The 24,736-nt window shown below is 43.4% G+C and overlaps 1 protein-coding gene across 10 annotated transcripts in view; it reads left to right on the plus strand.

Moving 5' to 3' along the window:
- The window catches only part of LOC129843527 (calcium-dependent secretion activator 1-like), a 161,261-nt gene that overhangs the window by 130,724 nt on the left and 5,801 nt on the right, over positions 1–24,736 (plus strand). For 2 of the 10 annotated variants that reach the window (XM_055912295.1, XM_055912297.1), the window contains 15 exons: positions 761–862; positions 1,056–1,119; positions 1,325–1,448; positions 4,355–4,423; positions 11,969–12,075; positions 12,779–12,808; positions 15,040–15,196; positions 16,807–16,948; positions 17,969–18,133; positions 19,802–19,957; positions 23,408–23,555; positions 23,670–23,744; positions 23,914–23,997; positions 24,139–24,171; positions 24,569–24,676. In XM_055912295.1, coding sequence (XP_055768270.1) covers positions 761–862; positions 1,056–1,119; positions 1,325–1,448; positions 4,355–4,423; positions 11,969–12,075; positions 12,779–12,808; positions 15,040–15,196; positions 16,807–16,948; positions 17,969–18,133; positions 19,802–19,957; positions 23,408–23,555; positions 23,670–23,744; positions 23,914–23,997; positions 24,139–24,171; positions 24,569–24,676 — 1,564 coding nt within the window. Of the gene's footprint in view, positions 1–760; positions 863–1,055; positions 1,120–1,324; positions 1,449–4,354; positions 4,424–5,440; positions 5,477–11,968; positions 12,076–12,778; positions 12,809–15,039; positions 15,197–16,806; positions 16,949–17,968; positions 18,134–19,801; positions 19,958–23,407; positions 23,556–23,669; positions 23,745–23,913; positions 23,998–24,138; positions 24,172–24,568; positions 24,677–24,736 lie in introns of all 10 variants that reach the window. The other 8 variants (XM_055912298.1, XM_055912300.1, XM_055912303.1 and 5 more) reach the window with 6 other exon arrangements.

Raw genomic sequence — 24,736 nt, forward strand, 5'->3', positions numbered from 1 at the left:
TTTCCCTCCTTGTCTTTTGTTGCTTTATTCAGTCTCATTATGTCGATGTTGCTCATCCTCCCATGCATCCCTATAAAGTCAGAGAGGGCAGCAGTTACTGTGGGCCACTGATGAGTTGTGAGGGCCCCTGGGCCCCTGGCGGCGCCCAGAGCCCAGAACCAGGGGCTGGCTCGAAACGGGGAAGCAAAAAGATGAAGTTTAGAAAGAAAAGGGATTCCACATTTCAGCTCGTCCAAGAGCCCATCAGGTAAGATGATGTACTATAAAATGTACCTATATGTACATAGCTACTTCAATTACCTTGTACCCATGCACATTGACTCGGTACTGGTACTCCCTGTATATAGCTATGCAATTTGTACCTGTCATTGTTATTCGTTATTCACTGTGTATTTATTTGTCGTGTGACTTTCTATTTTTATTATATTTTTTAACTTTAATTCTACACTGTTGAAAAGAGACCCGGAAGTAAGCATTTCACTGTTAGTCTACATCTATTGTTTACGAAGAATGTGACAAATACAATTTGATTTGATGTTGGTCTGTGTAAGAAAGAACATTTAAATTTGGTAAACATGCTGAAGAATGATTCTCTTTCACTCACACAAGCAGCAGTAAAATCATGGAGAACTAAAAGATGGCACTGTTTATGTGCAAATTGTTGTATTGTTCATTTTTTGATGGACTCCAACTGGCGGCTCCACTACCGCATGATTCGCTGGGCTGATGTTGTGTTTGTATGCTATGATGTCATCCTAAGGCCTGATGGACTGGGAACAGTGAAGGTGGATGAAAAGGAGCGCTTTGAAGAAATCAAAGAGCAATTGCGTGTGATCCTGGAACACCAGATCACTAACTTCAGGTGAGTGCTGCTGCCTACTGGTCTATCTATCGATCCGATCGAATAATGGATAGATGGAATAATGGAATAGTATATGATGAGGCTAGCGATCGATCGATCGATTGATCGCTTGCTGGCCTCATCATATACTATTCCACGGTTCTGTTGTCCATAGTGATTTTTCATTGTGATTCAACTCGCTTCTCTCGTGTAGATATTGCTTCCCGTTCGGACGTCCAGAGGGAGCCTTGAAGGCCACGCTGTCTTTGCTGGAAAGGGTTAGTACATTTTGATGACTGCAATCTTTTCGTTCTCATTTTACAGAAAATGTTCAGTTCATGAATGATTCAGGTTTCATAGCTCATATAATCTCATATATAAGCTAGAAAAAGGAAATTGAAAATGAAAACAAAACTGCAATAAACTGAAATTCAGTGGAAAGACCCTAAGGAAGAATTGTCCTGTCCTGTTCCTCATCCTCAGGTGCTGATGAAGGACATTGTGACTCCAGTCCCACAAGAGGAAGTGAAGGGAGTCATCCGTAAATGTCTGGAGCAGGCTGCACAGCTCAACTACGCTAAAATCACAGAATACGCCAAAATCGAAGGTAACTAGCCATGATTTACATACACAGACACACCTTCAATATGCAATAGCAGTTACTAACTCTGTTGGTAAATTCTTGGTTGCTGTTGCTTTAAAACCTGAAACGGGTTGTTTTTCTTTTAGATGATGGTAACTGTTTTAGTACTTAGTACTCTGTAATTCTGGGGTTTTCTATGTGGAACAGAAGTGTCAAGCATTCTACTCTCATTTGGAAGTGACTTGTCATGACCACTTTGATTCCTTTTTTAGCATCCTACAGTGGGATTCTTTTCAAGATAACCTGGACCAGATGAACCTGGAGAAAAGAAGCACTAAAGACACATACTGAGAGCTCGTATTTTTTTTTAGCACATGAATTCAAGAGAAACAGCCTATACAGTATTTTTCCATTTGACAGATTGGTCGTCACTTGTTTGTCACTCAGCCAATTAACACTCCCCTTCGTTTCAGGCAGGCTGCTTTAGCTGTACTCTACTCTACTGTAAGTCAAGTTGGCTTTTTGTAGAGGTGTTGTGAGTAAAAATGCATTCAAATCCAAAGTTTTGGATTAAAGACCTGTTTACTTGCCGGTCTGGCCCAAATGTTACTGTACCTTGAGTTTAGCTGTATCCTGGCCCCTGGCATGTGGTGATTTAACAGTATATATCTGGAATATACAGTATATTATATCTACAGTATGCAGTAAACATACACTATATATACAAAAGTGTGTGGACACACCTTCAAATGAGTGAATTCAGCTATTTCAGCCACACCCGTTGCTGACAGGTGTATAAAATCGAGCACACCGCCATGCAATCTCCATAGAGAAACATTGGCAGTAGAATGATCTTACTGAAAAGCTCAGTGACTTTCAACGCGCCACCGTCATAGGATGCCACCTTTACAACAAGTCAGAACGTCACATTTCTGTCCTGCTAGAGCTGCCCCGGTCAACTATAAGTGCTATTATTGTGATGTGAAAACATCTACTGTAGGAGCAACAACGGCTCAGCCAAAAAGTGGTAGGCCACACAAGCTCACAGAGTGGGACCGCCAAGTGCTGAAGCACGTAGCGGGTAAAAATCCTCTGTCCTCGGTTGCAACACTCCCTACCGAGTTCCAAACTGCCTCTGGAAGCAATATCAGCACCATAACTGTTCGTCGGGAGCTTCATTAAATGGGTATCCATGGCCGAACAGCCGCACACAAGCCTAAGATAACCATGCGCAATGCACAGCCTCGGCTGTAGTGGTGTTAAGCTCACCGCAATTGGACTCTGGAGTAGTGGAAACACGTTCTCTGGAGTGATGAATCACGCTTCACTATCTGAGAGTCCGACGGACCAATCTGGGTTTGGTGGATGCCAGGAGAACGCTACCTGCCCCAATGCATAGTTCCAACTGTAAAATTTTAAAGAGGAATAATGGTCTGGGGCTGTTTTTAATAGGTAGGGCTAGGCTCCTTAGTTCTAGTGAAGGAAAATCTTAACGCTACAGCATACAATGACATTCTTGACGATCCTGAGATTCCACCTTTGTGGCAAAAGTTTGGGGAAGGCCCTTTCCTGTTTCAGCATGACAATACCCCCGTGCACAAAGCGAGCCTCAAACAGAAATGGTTTGTCGAAATCGGTGTGGAAGAACATGACTGTTCTGCACAGAGCCCTGACCTCAACCTCACCGAACACCTTTGGGATGAATTGGAACGCCGACTGCGAGCCAAGCCTAATCGGCCAACATCAGCGCCCAACCTCACTAATGCTCGTGTGGCAGAATGGAAGCAAGTCCCCGCAGCAATGTTCCAACATCTAATGGAAAGGCTTCCCAGAAGAGTGGAGGCTGTTAGAGCAGCAATGTGAGAACCAACTCCATCTTAATGCCCATGATTTTGGAATGAGATGTGTGACGAGCAGGTGTCCACATACTTTTGGTCATGTAGTGTACATAGTAGCTAGAAGCAGATTTCCCCTGAACAGAACTCCCCTTCCTGACCCACTATTCCTTTCTGACTGTATCTCCACCCCTAGACTCCAGGGTCTATAATCTAAGATTTATCAAATAAATCTTACTTTGGCCCATCCCCTTCCTGGGGACCCTTGTCCTACTCTCCCTCTCTTTCTCTGTCTCTTACCTTATCTTTCCTCTTGTTCTTCCTGCGGACCATTACACTCCTCTCCCTGTTCCTCTGTCTGCTGTCCTCTTCCTCTCTCTCATCTCATTGGCTTCGCCACATTTATCACCTCGCATTTCTGTGATAAGTGGTTTTGAAGCCAATGAAAAAGAATGCTCGGATTGGACACAGACAACCCAGCATCTGTTACCTGCATGTACTACAATACATTATGGAAAGGTTTGTCTTTATAGGTATTAACTAGCCACGACATGTCACCATTTCACCTTCAATTAGATATACAGTACTCTATTATTACTTGCAAAACACCATTTTGGTTTCCCTACAAAGTCACATGCAGTGTTTGCTTTGACATGCATGTCAACAGATTGATCCAAAACGTGTAGTCAATAACTAAAAAGACATACCCAGGGTTTCGAAGATACTAAGGTGTTTATCCCTTACTATCTGGAAGATATACCAAGTAGACCTATTTTCCCTATCCATGTGATGCTGTTGGTCCAATATTAAGAAAATAGTGGTAAAACACTAGTTATTGAACCCAGTCATCCGCAGCCCCAATCCAAGTCAATACTCACCATGATTGTGTTCGTTAGGCCACAAAATGAAAGAAAACAGACTGAAACAGTGGAGAACTACCTGGACTGTTTTCTGTTACAAAACATTTTGCTACAGTGTGCCCTAATGAACGCAACCCAGGACAGTTCTCTGCCTTGCCATCTCCTCTGACCTACAACCTATCACCCTAACCTCTGACCCCAGCCTCTTGCATGCCCCAATCCTCCTCTTTTGTAGGGAGAAAGAGGGAAATGTTTGAGCACCCTGTCTTCTGCTTGGCGTCACAAGTGATGGATTTAACCATCCGTGAGTACCTACCTCATCTTCCCCCTGTCTCTCCTCCCTCCCTCTTTCAACTTTCTTTCACCACATCACCCCCTCCCACCTTCCTCTCAGCTATGTCCGCTCCTTCCTCCTCTGTGCTTTTTTTTATCCGTCGCTCATGTCTGCCGAGAGCGAGTGGGGAGAGAGAGAGAGCCAGTCTGGTCTGTGGAGGTCTGTCTGGGGAGACACTGCAACAGCACTGTAGTGGTCCTACTATCAGGGACCTACAGTCTCCCATCTGTCTGTGACCAACATGAATGATCTGTCGGTCTGGTCTGTAAGCTTCTTTCTTTTGGTTGGACATATGCCCATGCCCACCCATGTGACTTGAATGCATTTTTTACTTTGCTCTGTGTTATCTCCTTCAGTCGTCTGGTCATGTGTCAGTGAGTGTGGGCTCACCACGCTACGCTGTGCGCTGGGACAGACAGGTATGATGCTATGTCACTGCCAGAGACAGAGAAACCCAGAGAGGGAGGCAGTAGAGCAGAGCAGCAGCTGCAGGCAGAGCTACGATACCAGGAGGACAGAAAGGATTGGGTGTACGCACACACAGAGTTCCTATAATATGTATTTTAACTCCGCTCAACTCAACCCACCACCGGTCAATGTGTCCTGTCTTTGGTTGGTGCAGCTGCTGTTTGTCTTGCGTCACGGCGGTCTAAAGCTGTGTCTGTCTGCTACTGTTAACTACATCCTGTTGTTGTTGCTTCTTTACTTTTGACTTCTCCTCAGGCTAATGTCTCAACGTTTCAGCGTGTCTGTACCTACGTGTATGTCTGTGGAGTTTTGTCAATGAAACGTCTGTCAACTACCTAACACACTCCTGCAGAGTTCCCGGTGTTCTCTCGAAAGGTCGAGGGTCAGACGGAGCAGACTAAAGTGTAAAATCTTGTCACTCTCTTCTGGAACATAAAATATTAACCGTAGTGTGTTATAATCCTAAATATCTCCTCTTTTCTCTTTCTTTTCTCTCCTTCTCTCTCTCTCTGTTTCAAGTTGAGAAAGATAAAAAGCCGGATCCAAATGATCCAGGTGAAGCCCTGTTTGACTTTTAGTTTAGCCCCAATATACAGCTACCCTAAACACACACACACACACACACACACACACACACACACAGAGTTGAAGTCGGAAGTTTACATACACTTAGGTTGGAGTCATTAAAACTTGTTTTTCAACCACTCCACAAATTTCTTGTTAACAAACTATAGTTTTGGTAAGTCGGTTAGGGCATCTACATTGTGCATCACACAAGTCATTTTTCCAACAATTGTTTACAGACAGATTATTTCACTGTATCACAATTCCAGTGGGTCAGAAGTTTAAAACACTAAGTTGACTGTGCCTTTAAACAGCTTGGAAAATTCCAGAAAATTGTGTCATGGCTTTAGAAGCTTCTGATAGGCTAATTGACATCATTTGAGTCAATTGGAGGTGTACCTGTGGATGTATTTCAAGGCCTACTTTCAAACTCAGTGCCTCTTTGCTTGACATCATGGGAAAGTCAAAAGATATCAGCCAAGACCTCAGAACCAAGTCTGGTTCATCCCTGGGAGCAATTTCCAAATGCCTGAAGGTACCACGTTCATATGTACAAACAATAGTACGCAAGCATAAACACCATGGGACACGCCGCCATTATACCGCTCAGGAGGGAGACGCGTTCTGTCGCCTAGAGATGAACGTACTTTGTTGCAAAAAGTGCAAATCAATCCCAGAACAACAGGAAAGGACCTTGTGAAGATGCTGGAGGAAACAGGTACAAAAGTATCTATATCCACAGTCCTATATTGACATAACCTGAAATGCTGCTCAGCAAGGACGAAGCCACTGCTCCAAAACAGCCATAAAAAAAGCCAGACTACAGTTTGCAACTGCACATGGGGACAAAGATTGTACTTTTTGGAGAAATGTCCTCTGGTCTGATGAAACAAAAATAGAACTGTTTGGCCATAATGACCATCGTTATGTTTGGAGGAAAAAGGGGGATGCTTGCAAGCCAAAGAACACCCTCAATCTTATCGAAAATGTGTGGGAGGAACTGAAAACCATGTGCGAGCAAGGAGGCCTACTAACCTGACTCAGTTACACCAGCTCTGTCAGGAAGAATGGGCCAAAATTCACCCAACTTATTGTGGGACGCTTGTGGAAGGCGACCCGAAACATTTGACCCAAGTTAAACAATTTTAAAGGCAATGCTACCAAATACTAATTGAGTGTATGTAAACCTCTGACCCACTGGGAATTTGATGAAAGTAATAAAAGCTTAAATAAATCATTCTCTCTACTATTATTCTGACATTTCATATTCTTAAAATAAAGTGGTGATCCTAACTGACCTAAGACAGCAAATTTTTACTCTGAATAAATGTCTGGAATTGTGAACAACTGAGTTTAAATGTATTTGGCTAAGGTGTATGTAAACTTCCGACTTCAACTGTAAATATATATATATATTCCCCTCGGAAGGTATTCAGACCACCTGACTTCACATTTTGTTATGTTACAGCCTTTGTGTTTTCTTGTCATCAATCAACACACAATACCCCATAATGACATAGTAAAACAGGTTTTCTGAAATTTGTGCAAATTTAAAAAAAATCTTTGTTGAAGCACCTTTGACAGCGACTACAGCTTTGAGTCTTCTTGGGTATGATGCTACATGCTTGGCACACTGTTACGCACGCCTCTGAGAAGAGGGAACGCAACTCCCTGCTACAACTCAACTCTCTGAAGTGCAAGAGGTATGGACTGTAGGTGCGAGTAAGGATGACACAAAAGCAGATTTTACCGTTTACTTGGATTTATTTTCTTACACGGTAATATGGGGAAAAGGGGCTGGACGGAACCAAAGCAAAGAAAGTAAATATCAAAGTTCCCCCTCTCCTATCTAACCTGCCTACCCACTTAACTTACCTAACTTAGCACCGTCTGGTGCCCTAACCAAAATACAGGGGGTGGTCCGCCCAGGTCTTACCTAGTGTGCCTAGACAGTAAATATACTACGGGTATATGTATGCCCGCGGGCCTCTTGCCTAAGCACTCCCAAAGTGCCTTCTCCTTCCCCCCCTGGGAACAAACGAAACAGAGTAATTATTAACGATTTCACAAACACAGGACATAGAAAAACTGCTACCAACAACAACAGTACATACCACACTTTCTGATACACAACCAACACTATATCACAATCTAATTTCTCTCTCAATCTCCAAATCTCTACTCCTTATCTCATCTCTCTCCTCTCTTCTCTTCTCTTGGGGCAGAACACTGGCTTTTATCTTCAGGTGGCAATGGTGATTAGTGTCAGCTGCTTCTTGACGAGGGGGCGGGGTCAGCTCCAATCACCAATTAGCCTGGGGTTGACCAATCAGCTGGTTGGGGAGTACTTCAGGAAGCCACCTCCTGAAACACACACTCAAATACAAAACAGAACATAGAAACTGGGGAACGTAACACACACCTGTACTTGGGAAGTTTCTCCCATTCTTCTCTGCAGATCCTCTCAAGCCCTGTCAGGTTGGATGGGGAGCGTTGCTGATCGGGTTCAAGTCCGGGCTCTGGCTGGGCCACTCAAGGACATTCAGAGACTTGTCCTCAAGCCACTCCTGTATTGTCTTGGCTGTGTGCTTAGGGTTTTGGTCCTCTTGGAAGGTGAACCTTTGCCCCAGTCTGAGGTCCTGAGCACTCTTGAGCAGGTTTTCATCAAGGATCTCTCTGTACTTAACTCCGTTCATCTTTCCCTCGATCCTGACCCCTGAAAAACATCCCCGCAGCATGATGCTGCCATCACCATGCTTCACCGTAGAGATGGTGCCAGGTTTCCTCCAGACATGACGCTTGACAATTAGGTCGAAGAGTTCAATCCTGGTTTCATCAGAACAGAGAATCTTGTTTCTCATGGTCTGGGAGTCTTTAGGTGCCTTTTGGCAAACTCCAAATGGGCTGTCATGTGCCTTTTACTGATGAGTGGCTTACGTCTGGCCATTCTACCATAAAGGCTTGATTGGTGGAGTGCTGCAGAGATGGTTGTCCTTCAGGAAGGTTCTCCCATCTCAACAGAGGATCTCTGAGTTCTTTCAGAGTGACCATAGGCCCTTCTCCCTGATTACTCCGTTTGGACGGGCGGCCAGCTCTAGGAAGAGCCTTGGTGGATCCAAACTTCTTCCATTTAAGAATGATGGAGGGCACTGTGTTCTTGGGGACCTTCAATGCTACAGAAATGTTTTGGTACACTTCCCCAGATCTGTGCCTCGGCACAATCCTGTCTCTGAGCTCTACGGACAATTCCTTTGACCTCATGGTTTGGTTTTTTGCTGTAACATGCACTGTCAACTGTGGGACCTTTTATAGATTGCTATGTACCTTTCCAAATGATGTCCAATCAATTTAATTTACCACAGCTGGACTCCAATCAAGTTGTAGAAAAACCTCAAAGGTGATCAATGGAAACTGGATGCACCTGAGCTCAGTTTTGAGTCTCATAGCAAAGGGTCTGAATATGTATGTAAATAAGGTATTTCTGTTTTTCATTTTTAATACATTTGCAATAATTTCTCAAAACCTGTTTTCACTTTGTCATTATGGGGTATTGTGGGTAGACTGCTGAGGATTCTTTTTGTATTTAATCCATTTTAGAATGAGGCTGTAACATTAACAACATTTGGAAAAAGTCAAGGGGTCTGAATGTTTTCCGAAGGCACTATATATATATATATATATATATATATATACATACATACATACATACATACATACATACATACATACACATATATATATATATATATACATATTTATATATATATATACATATTTATATATACATATTTATGTAACCACATACACATTTTAACACACACATAAAACCTTTCAAATTCCCCCTCTTTTCTTGGCATGCCAACATTTAGCAAACTATTCTTTGTGCAGAGATTGTGTTACTTTATAACAGTCATTTTCAGGAAAATGTATTTCAATTCCATTCATGAATTGAATACAGAGGTGCGTGTTTCAATTCATGAAATTATTTTCCATCGTTTTTCCTGATATGATACATTGAATAAAGGTAAATAAATCTGCAACTGATCAAGAAAAACAATCTCTCACAAATACACATTAAAAGGTAGCATCTCCAATGTGTTGAGAGAAATAATGCAATATGAGTTTACCTCAACATATCTGGCTATCAGTATTCAAATACACACTGAGGAAAATGTTGCATTATAATTTCATTGTCACAGAACATAGAATCTGGAAGATTGTATGCAAATAGATGAGTCCATTCTCTGATAACATGACATATTTCAAAACAATTGAACACATTGGATATGGATGAAGTATGATACATTTGACAATGACAATCACTACATTATCATTCTGCTCATTATACTTCTAAGGACCAACATAAAGGCTCTGCAAGGAGTCTTCTGCCATTCCCCTGGCACTGCATGACCCCCTTTTAACTATGCTGTGGGGTTCCGGGTCCTTTTAGAATGCATGGCTAGTTGGCTACATAGTAGAACAGTTAGTACATAATCACCCAACAAACCATAGTGTATGACATGACAAAAAAAATGATGAGAATAAATAGGCACAATCGAACTTAACTTTTCAAAATGTAGACATATAACCTCAGCAAAAAAAGAAACGTCCCTTTTTCAGGACCCTGTCTTTCAAAGATCATTTGTAAAAATCCAAATAACTTCACTGATCTTCAATGTGAAGATGCTTGTTCAATGACCCATAAACAATTAATGAACATGCACCTGTGGAAGACACTAACAGCTTACAGATGGTAGGCAATTAAGGTCACAGTTATGAAAACTTAGGACACTAAAGAGGCCATGCTACTGATTCTGAAAAACACCAAAAGAAAGATGCCCAGGGTCCCTGCTCATCTGTGTGAATGTGCCTTAGGCATGCTGCAAGGAGGCATGAGGACTGCAGATGTGGCCAAGGCAATAAATTGCAACGTCTGTACTGTGAGAAGCCGAAGACAGAGATACAGGGAGACAGTACGGACAGCTGATCGTCCTCACAGTGGCAGACCACGTGTAACAACACCTGCACAGGATCTGTACATCCGAACATTACACCTGCGAGACAGGTACAGGATGGCATCAACAACTGCCTGAGTTACACCAGGAATGCACAATCCCTCCATCAGTGCTCAGACTGTCCGCAATAGGTTGAGAGAGGCTGGACTGAGGGCTTGTAGGCCTGTTGTAAGGCAGGTCCTCACCAGACATCACCGGCAACAACGTCTCCTATGGGCACATGGTTTGGGGCGGTGTGTCACAGCATCATCGGACTGAGCTTGTTTTCATTGCAGGCAATCTCAACACTGTGCGTTACAGGGAAGACATCCTCCTCCCTCATGTGGTACCCTTCCTGCAGGCTCATCCTGACATAAACCTCCAGCATGACAATGCCACCAGCCATACTGCTCGTTCTATACGTGATGTCCTGCAAGACAGGAATGTCAGTGTGCTGCCATGGCCAGCAAAGAGCCCGGATCTCAATCCCATTGAGCACGTCTGGGACGTGTTGGATTGGAGGGTGAGGGCAAGGGCCATTCCCCCCAGAAATATCCGGGAATTTGCCGGGTGCCTTGGTGGAAGAGCGGAGTAACATCTCACAGCAAGAACTAGCAAATCTGGTGCAGTCCATGAGGAGGAGATGCACTGCAGTACTTAATGCAGCTGGTGGCCACACCAGATACTGACTGTTACTTTTGATTTTGATCCCCCTTTGTTCAGGGACACATTATTCCATTTATGTTAGTCACATGTCTGTGGAACTTGTTCAGTTTATGTCTCAGTTGTTGAATCTTGTTATGTTCATGAAAATATTTACACATGTTAAGTTTGCTGACAATCAACGCAGTTGACAGTGAGAGGACGTTTCTTTTTTTGCTGAGTTTATGATACATGTGGTATGATGAATTTACCAATATTATCTCTGTACAGTTCTATGTACAGTTCCATGTCCTCATTATTTCAAATTAATTTGAGCCGTCCAATTGAATGTTCTGATGTTTTCCTCATTTTGACACATTATCGTTAATGTTCTGATGACCTCATTTCACCACATTAAACTGTCCTAACGAATTTTATGTCAGCAGATGATATATTAAAAAACAGTGTCCAGGTACACCGTAGATCTTACAAACCATATTTGTTACAAACTCAACATCAATAATCCCAGGCAGCAGAAGCATTAAGAGCACAGGAGCATTTTGCATGTTGAGTATAACAAAGATTTTGGTTTCTCCATGGGATAGATTTAGTCAGTCGATTCTACCTGACTGTTTTGGCCGACATCTCCTCACATTGACTGTCTACCGACAATGCCCCAGTGCCAGTTTATATTGCATGCATGCTTTAGAAACCATACGACACAGCATAAGCACATACGTCTTTCGTTTCAACGATTTCTGGGGTTAACCATACAGATGGGCACTGTTAGCTACCCCTCTCTCTGCCTAACTAACCCCCTTCCTTACCCCTAATCCTTCTGCTCCAGAGAACGTAGGCCGGTTAGTCACGCCCGCCAAAAAACTGGAGGACACTATTCGCCTGGCCGAGCTAGTCATAGAGGTCCTCCAGCAGAACCAGGAACATCATGCGGAGGTGAGTGGGTAACTCCTCCTCTTCTCCTCCTCTCATCCCTCTCTTTATCTATCTCACTTCTTTACCTCCTCCGACACCTGGGCATGGAGGAGGGAGCTAGTCTATTCCTTCCTGACACCTGATCATATATAGCGCTGTCTTTGTGCATGGGTAACTTAAAAAAAAAAATTATGTCATCAAAGATTTATTACACAGGTAGAAATCCTTAATGGGAGATGAATAATGGATGTTAACATTGTACCAGTGCACTATTTTTACCAAAGGAGGCATTTTAAAGTGGGAGAGTGGTGAAGTGTGCCGTTCCCTTCTCCCCTGACTCAAAATTCATAACCCCAGTGGTGCAATGCTACATAAAACATTGGTTACCTTGAAAGATGGTAATGCCTGATTTGATTTCAGCTTATTGTGTACAGTAGAGTACAGAACATTACAGGTAGCTCTAATGTAGGCTAGCTGCTCCTAGTCATACTGTACAGTAGGTGAAGCATGCTCATTCAGTGTTACTTTAGCTGAGAAGCTGGAACATGAAATAGAAACATCGCTAAATAGGTTTCCCTTTTCCTCTGTATTTGCCTAAAAGTATAACAAATGAATGTAAAAGCATGATGAACATGTGTAGAAGATCTACAGGTGATCCTATGGGATCGATAAGATGAATGCAGATAAGCAGATGTATTCTATCTCTCTGACATATGCTTGACAGGCTGCAGTCACAAGTTCTGGAGATCAATCGGTACAGTATACTTATTTCTCTTTCTCCTCAGACCCATCACAAACCTCCTCTCCCTATTTATCGCATGTTGGCCTGCACAGAGGCTGCCCTTAGTGTTATAAGGCTGAGGGAAGTCCACTAGAGAGGGATGGGTGGCTGTTGTGTGTTGGTTCAGAAACATCAGCTGACATGCTGACTGTGACGCACCGCCATACTATAGGCTGCACAGCATCACTTTGATCATAGAGCATGTCCATGGGGCCATAGCGACTAGTCTTCTTCTCTCTAGCAGCATGTTGAAGTGAGATATGCCACCGTATACTCTTTGTGGTTCTTTTAGGGTTGGATTGAATCCCAAACTCCACCATGAACATAAATGTGTCTATCCTCTCCTTCCAACCATCCAGCTTTAAGTTCGGGTTTCAAATCGCGGTTCACTCTCTTTGAACATTTAGAACATTCCTCCTCCTTCCGGCTTCTCCTCTTCCATCTCTCTGCTTTCCCTTTTTCCGTCTAAGAATTGTTCCTCCACTCAGTAATCCTGTAAAGAAATGCTTGATGCTGTAGATACATTAATGTGACTATCCTCCCTGTGTTTTCACTGTCTGTATGATCGGTGATGTTCGCTCCCTGCAGGGCAAAGAGGTATGTGGTGAAGTTGAATGAGAACACCCCTCCCCCCTCTAACCCTCTAATGGTTTGTGCATGTCCAGTAGATGCCCTGCCCCCATTTCTCTGACGTGTTGGTACAGTCCAGGACTGCTCTTTTGGGCTTGTTGTATTGGGACTGTTGTGAATGATGGTGCCTGCTGCAGCACTGGAGCCTGTAACTTCTCTGGCTGAGACGGAGCACCGAGCTTGGGCATGCTGTAGAGGCCTGGGCCTTGCCTGTGTTCCCTTCCCCAAACATAGGATGGAGCATCCAGTTTACCTGTCCACCCCCCCCCCCCCCACCCCCCCCATCCCCACCAACTCCTCTCCCTGAGTCCACACTCTCCCCTGCCCTGTGTATGATGATGATGATGATGATGATGATGATGGAGCACAGCTTGGTCTTCTGCCTGTACTGTAGCACCAATAATTTATAGCATTGTAAATAGTCGGGCATGTAGTCGGGCATGTAAGTGGTCAGACAGGTAAGTGAGGACTTGACTGCAGTGCCGTCCCCCTGCGCTGTGCTAGCTATAGTCCCTCTATTGCAGATGTTTTTACAGGGGTATCGATTCGATATGGAATAAAAGCATGCAGCATAACAGGAATGATTATTCGTCCTGTCAAGTTTTTCCAACGATGAGCAGATAACCCAAGCCCAGACTGCAAGCACAGCAGCAAAATCGATAGAAGCAGAAAGGTCAATGGAAATAGACATAGAAAAATACCTCTTTCTGGCCTACTAAGTACCATTGTTTACACTAACTAGTAGTCCCAAAATATCTGGGAAAACCATATCAAGAACACTGGTTTGTCCAGAAATTGTCCCTCTGTAAACCCTGTAGCAAGTAGAGAAGCTATGTGCTGCAGTCTGCGGTTCGTGTGCCTACTTCCTATTATATGGCTGAGAGCAGTGCATGGACATGACCTGTGTCACATTCACATCTAATGAGGAGTGTTCTGTTGGTATGGCAATGATGTGAATGGTGGAAACCCGAGGTCCTTCTTGGTCCTGGTGAGCATGTAGGGAGTTTTCCACCTCAGTCTGCATGAGAAAAGGCACCCCCCCCCCCCCCCCGGCTGTGACCCTCCTTCAATCTAGAGATATCTGATCAATGATCAATGAATAGAACAGAATGGATCAGCTTTATGATATTATTGTGCTATTACCGGCTTTGTGTATAAATGTATTGTAAACTTGTTCTCACATTGGTGGGAGGCTATCTAAGGTTTCAATTAGCCCCAACCCCTTTAGTCTTCACCAGAAAGAGCTGTGGGTTGGTTCTACTCATTCTTGGAGAACACATGGGTTTGCAAGGCTACAGACATCCATTACTATATTTAACTGCATATAATCACTACATTTAATGGTCCACCTACCTACACATGATATATCAGTCCACAGTGCTATGCCGGCGTGGGTTTGTTAGAGCTCTGATTAGCTCCATCCAGTATGTGTTATCCTCCCAAGTCTGCTCTGCTCCCTCTCTGTCCTGCCTGCTCTACCCCACATCCTCACACCCTGACTGGGGCTTGTGTTCACCGTTCACCCCCTCCTTGGTTCTGTCCCTGTCCTGTCCGTGGTATCTGTGTGTGTCTAGGCCTTTGCCTGGTGGTCTGACCTGATGACGGAGCACGCTGAGACCTTCCTGGCCATGTACGCCGTGGACATGGACGCTGCTCTGGAGATCCAGTCTCCTGAGAGCTGGGACAGCTTCCCTCTCTTCCAGCTGCTCAACGACTTCCTCCGCACTGACTGTATGTTTCATATTTCTCTTCTATATACACCAATAGCCTTCTCCATCCAATAAACGTTAAGGAACAAGTTGGACTTGGAATGTGAAAGGGCTTAACCACCCATTCAAACGTTTTTACCCACCGTAGATAGCTAAAAGTGGTTCTAGCTTTTTTTTATTCCCCCCCAGGAAACATAGATAGACCTAGGATAGGGAAGGGGGATACCTAATCAGTTGTACAACTGAAATGTGTCTTCTGCATTTAAACCAACCCCTCTGAATCAGAGAGGTGCGAGGGACTGCCTTAATCAACATCCATGTCTTTGGGAGCTCAGGGAACAGTGGATTAAAACTGCCTTGCTCATGGGCAGAATGACAGATTTTTACCTTGTCAGCTCGGGGATTCGATCCAGCAACCTTTCGGTTACTAGCGCAATGCGCTAACCACTGCCGCCCATGTGTTGGCCACTCTTCCATTCAGACCAATCAATCAAGATTCCAATCAAGATTCAATCAATCAAATGTATTTATAAAGCCCTTCTTCCTTCAGCTGATGTCACAAAGTGCTGTACAGAAACCCAGCCTAAAATCCCAAACAGCAAGCAATGCAGGCGTAGAAGCACGGTGGCTAGGAAAAGCTCCCTAGAAGGCCAGAACCTAGAAAGAAACCTAGAAAGGAACCAGGCTATGAGGGGTGGCCAGTCCTCTTCTGGCTGTGCCAGGTGGAGATTATAACAGAACAGGCCAAGATGTTCAAATGTTCATAGATGACCAGCAGGGTCAAATAATAATAATCACAGTGGTTGTAGAGGGTGCACCAGGTCAGCACCTCAGGAGTAAATGTCAGTTGGCTTTTCATAGCCGATCATTCAGAGTATCTCTACCGCTCCAGCTGTCTCTAGAGAGCTGAAACAGCAGGTCTGGGACAGGTAGCACGTCAGGTGAACAGGTCAGGGTTCCATAGCCACAGGCAGAACAGTTGAAACTGCAGCAGCAGCACGACCAGGTGGGCTGGGAACAGCAAGGAGTCATCAGGCCAGGTAGTCCTGAGGCATGGTCCTAGGTCCCAGGGCTCAGGTCCTCAGAGAAAGAAAGAAAGAAAGAAAGAAAGAAAGAAAGAAAGAAAGAGAATTAGAGAGATCATACTTAAATTCACACAGAACACCGGATAAGACAGGAGAAATACTCCAGATATAACAGACTGACCCTAGCCCCCCGACACATAAACTATTGCAGCATAAATACTGGAGACTGAGATGAGAGGTCGGGAGACACTGTGGCCCCGTCCGACGATACCCCCGGACAGGGCCAAACAGGTAGGATATAACCCCACCCACTTTGCCAAAGCCCCCACACCACTAGAGGGATATCTTCAACCACAAACTTACCATCCTGAGACAAGGCCGAGTATAGTAAAACAATAAAACACACATTGTACTGTGGCACACACACAGGCTTGGTCCTGCGCCTCTGAGAAGTTTACGCTATAATATCAATACGGTATTCTCGCTCTCTCTCTTCTGCCTTGATCACTGCCCCTCTGTCGTGTTTATAGCTATAATAACAATCTAACTATATAACAATATATAAGTAGTTATAATCTCTCTATTCTCTCTCTTCTTCTGCTTCTAGATCACCTGTGCAATGGGAAATTCCACAAACACCTGCAGGACCTCTATGCTCCCCTGGTGGTTAGATATGTGGACCTGATGGAGTCCTCCATCGCTCAGTCTATCACCAGGGGCTTTGAGGGAGAGTCCTGGGTGCCTGTAAAGTAAGGGGCCGTCCTTCCTCACACTAACTGTCTGGTCTAGGAGAGGCCAGGAGAGAGACACTCCTACAAGACTACTGTATTTAGGAGAGCAGTCATGTTGTTCACTCCTTATTGACCGCCTCAGCACACTCCTCAGCCAGAGCAGTTTGAGGAGAGTAATAGATAAGGAGTTTATTTTCTGATAAGGAAAACCTATCCCCAAAGGCATTCATAAAACGTTTAGTAGGAGACATAGATCTCGGAAATTAGTTTTTCGAACTCCAGAAACAAATTAAACCTGAATATGATGGTAGCAATGACTCATACGGTATTATTAAAAAAATATATTTGTTTTATGATTAGGAGCTTCAGGCTTTAGCGGATATTGTGCGGTAAACTTGCAAATGTGCAACAGGCAATACTGTGCCACATTCGGGACCCTCATCCCAGACTAGGTCGCATGTAGTTTAGTTGAAGTCAATCTCCAATATTTCCATCCTTTTGTTTTGTGGACTAACCCTCATAGTGTGTGCTTTGAAATGTCACTAGGGACAGAAGCTCTCCAGTGTATTTTGTGTTGCTAATTTGCTCTTTTTCACTTTATAACCAATACTTATTGATTTGTCATGCCATTTACATTTGCGTTGCTTTCTTTTAAATAAAGCTCTTTACAAAGCTCTAAACCTCAAAGGAAAATACATATTTATAGACAATAGGTCTTTTGGATAACTTTGCTGTTTTGCCTTACTGCTCCTTTGATATATATATATGCACACAATCCACCGCTTATTCTGAATGTAGTAGGTCCTCTTTTTGTATGTGCTTCAGAAAACAACTGCTTCTCTAGCTGTTGCTCTTGTCTATGTGCTACTTTTACATATTATGTCTGAAGATGATCCGTTTCTTTGTGTGACGTTTCCTCTTGCGTTCTGAATTTGATTACTTTTACTTGCACAGTTTCACATGGCTTTGAAGTGCAGCAGCATCTACATTACCACTGTTCTGGATTTATTTTGTTCTTTTTGTCTGTCTCTTCTGCAGGAGTTTGACAAGTAATCTGCCCAATGTGAATCTCCAAATACCAAATGTCAACCTCCAAATTCCCAAAGTACCAAATCTGCCGCCAGTAGCAGGACTATCAGTTAACCTTCCGACAATGCCTAGTTTTTCCACCCCGTCATGGATGGCTGCTATCTATGACCCTGAGTGTGTATTCAACTAGTTCACCTTAGATTGATGTGCATCAGCAACGTGTTGCCTTGGTATGAAGATGTCCCTTTGGGGTCCCCTTGTCGCAGGTCATTGACAATAGAAGGCCAAATGAAAATATCGATTTCGATTTCGAAATGTCTTTGCCAATGACCTGCTTAGGCATTATGTGAGGGAAGATAGCTTTTTTGTCCCTCAACTACATAGGCGAGTGCACACCACACACATTACAGACACATTACGGATACCATTCCGTTCCTCAAATACAATCTGGTGTAAACAGTCCTATCATGTTCATGCCAAGAGCACAGCAAAGGGGTTACGAACAGTAGTTTGGGCTTGTTTAAAGTTTAGACTTGTTTGTTCTTGAAATGAGTGGCTATTTGACAAGCTCTCATTTCCTCTCAACATGCATGCAGTTGAGCTGTGAGGTATAGAGATACAGATCCAAACCATGTTTCACTGGACGTTTTTGGGCTTGTTGCACTGAAATTTATTGTAGCAGTGGACATTATGATCATCTGGAATTTTCTGTCCAATGTGTATCTCTCCGCCTCTCTCCTACAGTTTTCACTAGCTGTAAAGAATGCAGTGGTTAGTCCGTAGTGCTCATGAAAGTTGACTGTACCAGTGATTGCTTATGGAAGGTACAGTTGAACATCGCATCAGCACCCTGTATGAATACTGCTGGTCCTGGCTCACATGACTCTGTGGCCAGTGGGACTGGGTGGGCGGGGTCAGGTGGTCAAAGGGTGGGATCATAGAAATTGAATCACAAGAATGGACATCCCCATTCTAGTCAATGAGTATTTCTGTTCTAGTGGTTTTATTTCTATGGTTGGGGTGGGTAAGTGGGTAGAGATTCTTCCCGGTGGTAACTGGGTCGGTGGATTGTTCGCTCAATGCTCTGAAGCAACCACCACTTCAGTGCAGCTGGCATCCAGCGCAGTAGAGATCTGCCCCCTCTCCTGTCCTCCTTTCCTCTTCTCCTCCTTCTTTTCCTGCATCCCCCTATCCCAGTCAGCTCTACCCAGGATGGCAGCACCTTCAGACAGGACTGCATGGTGTGTTTAATAGCTACTGTACTGTAGGATACCCACCCAGTACCACCAGCCCGGGGACGTGGGGGGTGAGAGAGTGGGCTGCTCTTTTGGAGTTTTACTTTCTGTGATTGATCACGTATACTCCAAACAAATCCAAGTTCAATAGAGATAAATTAAACCTACTTTTGAACACACAATGATAGCCATGTTTCAGGACACGCCCTCCCTCACCTCTCCACTCCCCTTTGTTGTATTACAGACACAAGTCAGTGTGTGCGATATCTGCAGTGACTATCCTGCATGAACCCACTCCACACCTAAAAGGTTATTAATAACCTAGTGCTACAGCATGGTTATGGGAATGTTATTTTCACCCCTGTCCTCTTATTTTCCCCACACACTGGCTCTGTCTAAAGTGATGACATGTTATATATAAGTGAAGTTAATATGAGGGAAATGACTCTGAAACAGTCGGCCGGTGTGTGGTCAGAATAAAGGACCTTTGACTCCAGTGTTGAGATGTGGATGACCAGCATCCTCCTCTACACCCCCCTGACCCCTCTATCTTCTGTGACCTTTGGTTTCTGACCTGTGTGTGTTTGGGTGTACCGTGGGTGTGCAGCAATGGCTCTGGGACGTCGGAGGACCTGTTTTGGAAGCTGGAGGCCCTGCAGACCTTCATCAGGGACCTACACTGGCCCGAGGAGGAGTTCGCCAAACACCTGGAGAACCGCATGAAGCTCATGTCCAGCGACATGATTGAGAATTGCGTCAAACGGTGTGTGTGTGTGTGTTGTGTGTGTGTGTGTATGTGTACTGTATGTCTGGGTGTGTTATTACCTGTGTGTTGTGTCGGTATTGGTGTGTGTGGGGGTCAGTGTGTGTGTTCATTTTGTCAACAATAACTATGACGAGAAATACTTGTCAACGACCTATTTTTCCAGACTAAAACTATGACGATAACAAGACTTGATGCCCTGGGGAAAAAAACTATTACTATTGCAAATTACTTTTCATTTTAGTCAACGAAAATGTGACGAGACGAGACTTCCAAGTGAGACTAATGGAAATGTTTATTTGACATGAGGCTTCTTTTCATCTGTTTTGTCCAATCATAAGCATGCATGCAGAATATTTAATGCAATCCTCTCATTGAAACAATTCACATCTTTCAGTTGCGTGGTCTGATTGAGCTGATCTGCCATGCTCTCATCCACACAGCTCCCAGACGGTCACATCAGTCACTTATCAATCTTTTGAACTGATGCGAAGCCAGGACACTTGACTTGTCACTAACCTCAACTCCCGAGTGGCGCAGTGGTCTAAGGCATTGCCGTGCTTGAGGTGTCACTACAGACCCGGATTCGATACCAGGCTGTGTCACAACTGGCTGTGACTGGGAGTCCCATAGGGTGGCACACAATTGGCCCAGCGCTGTCTGTGTTAGGGGAGGGTTTGGCTGGGGGGCTTTACTTGGCTCATCACGCTTTAGTGACTCCTTGTGGTGGTCCGGGCTCCTGCAGGCTGACTTCGGTCATCAGTTGAATGGTGTTTCCTCTGATACATGTTTCCGGGTTAAGCGGATGGGGTGTTATGAAGCGTGTCATGTTTCGGAGGACGCATGGCTCGACCTTCACCTCTCCCGAGCCCGTTGGGAGTTGCAGCGATGAGACAAGATCAAAAAAAGGGGGTTAACAATGTTTACTCTCTCTTACTTTCACGTAGGCTATTGTTGCTTTGAATAAATAACATGCGCGCTGTTATGTATTCATCTGTGTTGACAAATCTTGCGCCACGGTCAGCAAATGCGAGTCGTGGTTGCTTTTTTCCTATGGGGGAAAATGAATGCTATTTGTTGACTATTGGGAGTACAGTAATACTACTGGCAATTTAGGAAAGCTCAAATTCTCCCCTTTTCAAGAAAACCACTGTTATTTACCACCTTTGACGGTTATGATGGGGAGGAAATCAAAGCTGTAAATTGTTTAACCTGTAGCTGTCATGGGTTACAATCTGCCACAATATCAAGGTAGCCAGCTAAGGTATACAAGCCTAGTCGGAAAAGGTTATCTAAACGTGAACATGATGAAGTCAGACTTAGCCTAAATATTCATTATTTAACCTGTCTAGGATCAGCGTGCCGCTAGCGGCACACCCCCTCCCCCCCACTGAAAAACCAGTGCCGCGAAATTCAAAAAAAATATTTTTTTAAAATATTTAACTTTCACACATTAAAGTCCAATACAGCTAATGAAAGACACAGATCTTGTGAATCCAGTCAACATGTCCGATTTTTAAAATGTTTTACAGGGAAGACACAATATGTAAAGATGTACATCTATTACCTAAAAACACATTAGCATAATCCACCATCTTTTATTTGTCCACCAACACCAGTAGCCATCACCAATTCGGCTAAACTAAGATATTTATAGCCCCTAACCAACAAAAAAACTCATCAGATGACAGTCTGATAACATATTTATGGTATGGGATAGGTTTTGTTAGAAAAAAGTGCATATTTCAGGTAGATGGCATAGGTTACAATTGCACCCACCGTCACAAATGGAATAGAAAAACTACTTAGAGCAACGTGTTTACCTACTTACTAATCATCAAACATTTCGTAAAAATACACAGCATACACGAATCGAAAGACACAGATCCTGTGAATACAGACAATATTTCAGATTTTCTAAGTGTCTTACAGCGAAAACACAATAAATCGTTATATTAGCATAGCACATAGCACATAGCAGCCCAGCATTGATTCTAGCCAAAGTGAGCGATAACGTCAACATCGCCAAAAATATATTAATTTTTTCACTAACCTTCTCAGAATTCTTCAGATGACACTCCTGTAACATCATATTACACAATCCATATAGAGTTTGATCGAAAACGTTTATATTTAGCCACCAAAATCATGGTTAGACAATGTGAAATGTAGCTCAGCTGGTCAGAAAATTTCCTTGCGCCACTTAGACAGTGATCTACTCTTATACATAAATACTCATAAACGTGACTAAAAAATATAGGGTGGACAGGGATTGATAGACAATTTAATTCTTAATACAATTGCGGAATTACATTTTTTAATTTATCCTTACTTTTCAATACAGTTTGCGCCAAGCGAAGCTACGTCAAAAAACATGGCGTCCTAAGCCACTAAAATGTTTCGACAGAAACACGATTTATCATAATAAAAATGTCCTACCTTGAGCTGTTCTTCCATCAGTATCTTGGGCAAAGGATCCTTTCTTGGGAGTAATCGTCTTTTGGTGGAAAGCTGTCCTCTTGCCATGTGGAAATGCCAACTGCGTTCGGGATGAACTGAAAAGCGTGCCCAGCTATTCACATCGTTTCAAAAATAAATGTCCCAAAATCGCACTAAACGGATATAAATTGCTATAAAACGCTTTAAATTAACTACCTTATGATGTTTTTAACTCCTATAACGAGTGAAAAGATGACCGGAGAAATATAACAGGCTAAACTAACGCTTGGAACAGGAGCGGGTCGGAGTCCTCCACGCGCGTTACGCACCAAGAAAAGACTTGCTAGCTACAGGGTTTTTTAATTTATAGGGCCTGTGAACGCGCAATCGACCCCATTGGAATCGTCATCACGTAAAGGCATCCAGGGGAAGACGTAAGAAGTGTCCGTATAGTCATAGCAATAACAGTGCCCTTTTAACTGACTTCAGAACAGTGGCCAACATTTCTGAAATCTGACTCCATGTCAGGGAAATTGCTGTAGAATGGGCTCTGTTCCACTTAGAGACAAAATTTCAACTCCTATAGAAACTATAGACTGTTTTCTATCCAATAATAATAATAATATGCATATTGTACGATCAAGGATTTTGTGGGAAGCCGTTTCAAAAATTACCCAATTAGCATAAATAGTCTCAACAGCGCCCCCATCCTCAACAGGTTTTAATAGAAAAAAACTGCACTGACTATTAGAAGACTAAAATAGCTGTGACTAAAACAAGACTAAAATTGTCATGAGTTTTAGTCGACTGATAATAACTAAAACTAACGAAGGATGAAATTACTCAAATGTGACTAAAACTAAAATAGCTGCCAAAATGAACACTGGTGTGTGGTGTTGTGTACTGCCAGTGTTGGTGTGTGTGTCTCTCTATCATGTGGCTGGACATGAGCCTCTGCCTCAAACTAAATGCCATACATTACATAGAAATGTTCCCTGACGTGTATTGCAGCACTAGGATGGCATTTGAGTCCAAGCTGGCAAAGAGCAGCAGGGGTACAGACTTCCGCATCTCCGCAGCAATATGCACCATGTTCAATGTGATGGTGGATGCGAAGGACCAGTCTTCCAAGCTGTGTGCCATGGAGATGGGCCAGGAGGTAAGAATGTGGCCACTACCAATGCAAAGGTTGTGAGTTCAATTCCCAGAAGGGGTCACCTACTAAAACTGTACCACCCAAATAGATGAAATGTGTGTTGTATTCCTCTTTCAGAAACAGTACCACACCCAGATAGATGAGCTGATTGAGGAGAGTGTAAAGGACATGATCCAACTCATGGTGGCAAAGGTGTTCATTTTTCTTCTTGTCCTCCCCAATGATACCTAACTCGTATTGTGGTTGGCCTCATAGTGCTTTGTGGCACTAGAAAAGTAGACCAAGGTGATTTGTAGTCTGGGATAAATGTTGTTATTATTCGTTTGTTTGTTTATTGTTGTTTGTGTGTCCCACTTCTCAGTTTGTGGTTATTCTGGAGGGTCTGTTGGCCAAGATCTCCCGATACGATGAAGGCACTCTATTCTCATCTTTCATGTCATTCACGGTAAGACAAGGCTTCTCTACTATATCGCCTCCAATATCATACCAGATGGTACAATGTTTGCGTGAAATATTCTAGGTATATTGGTGACGGCAAATTATGGAATTCTCATGTTTTCTTGTCACAATCTGCCTGCAATTTCAGGTGAAAGCTGCCTCAAAGTACGTGGACGTCCCTGTAAGTGTGCCCCGGTCCCAGTCGATCTCTGTAAAATGTCAAACCAGTTAAAAAGCTATGTGGTCTGAAAGGAAGTACTTATCGTTTCCTTAATTCAGATCAAAATACATTCTCATGTGTTTGGGGTGATTTAACTGTACTGTGCATAGCTGATACATTCTTCCCACATAACCCCTTACCACTGCCCCTCCCACCCTGACTCTATGTCTTTGTATAAAGTACATTACATCCTTATTTAATTGAATCGAGTTTTCTATATTTGTATTTATATTTGTCATATATTTTCAATAAATGTTTACAATCTGCATCCCTGTGCATGTGACTAATAAACTCAATCTAATCTAAATCGGATATAAATTACAGATGTACAATGTCTACGTTTCTGGTGTGTTTGCAGAAGCCTGGGATGGACGTTGCCGACGGTTATGTCACCTGTGTCCGCCATTCTCAGGACATTCTACGAGATAAGGTCAATGAGGAGGTGTATATAGAAAGGTTATTTGATGTAAGTAAGATGCCGTCTCCTGACCAATAGGGAGGGAGCTTTCCAGAATGTGGCAAAACA

Source organism: Salvelinus fontinalis, chromosome 3 (assembly GCF_029448725.1).
Source record: "Salvelinus fontinalis isolate EN_2023a chromosome 3, ASM2944872v1, whole genome shotgun sequence".
Lineage (NCBI taxonomy): Eukaryota > Metazoa > Chordata > Actinopteri > Salmoniformes > Salmonidae > Salvelinus > Salvelinus fontinalis.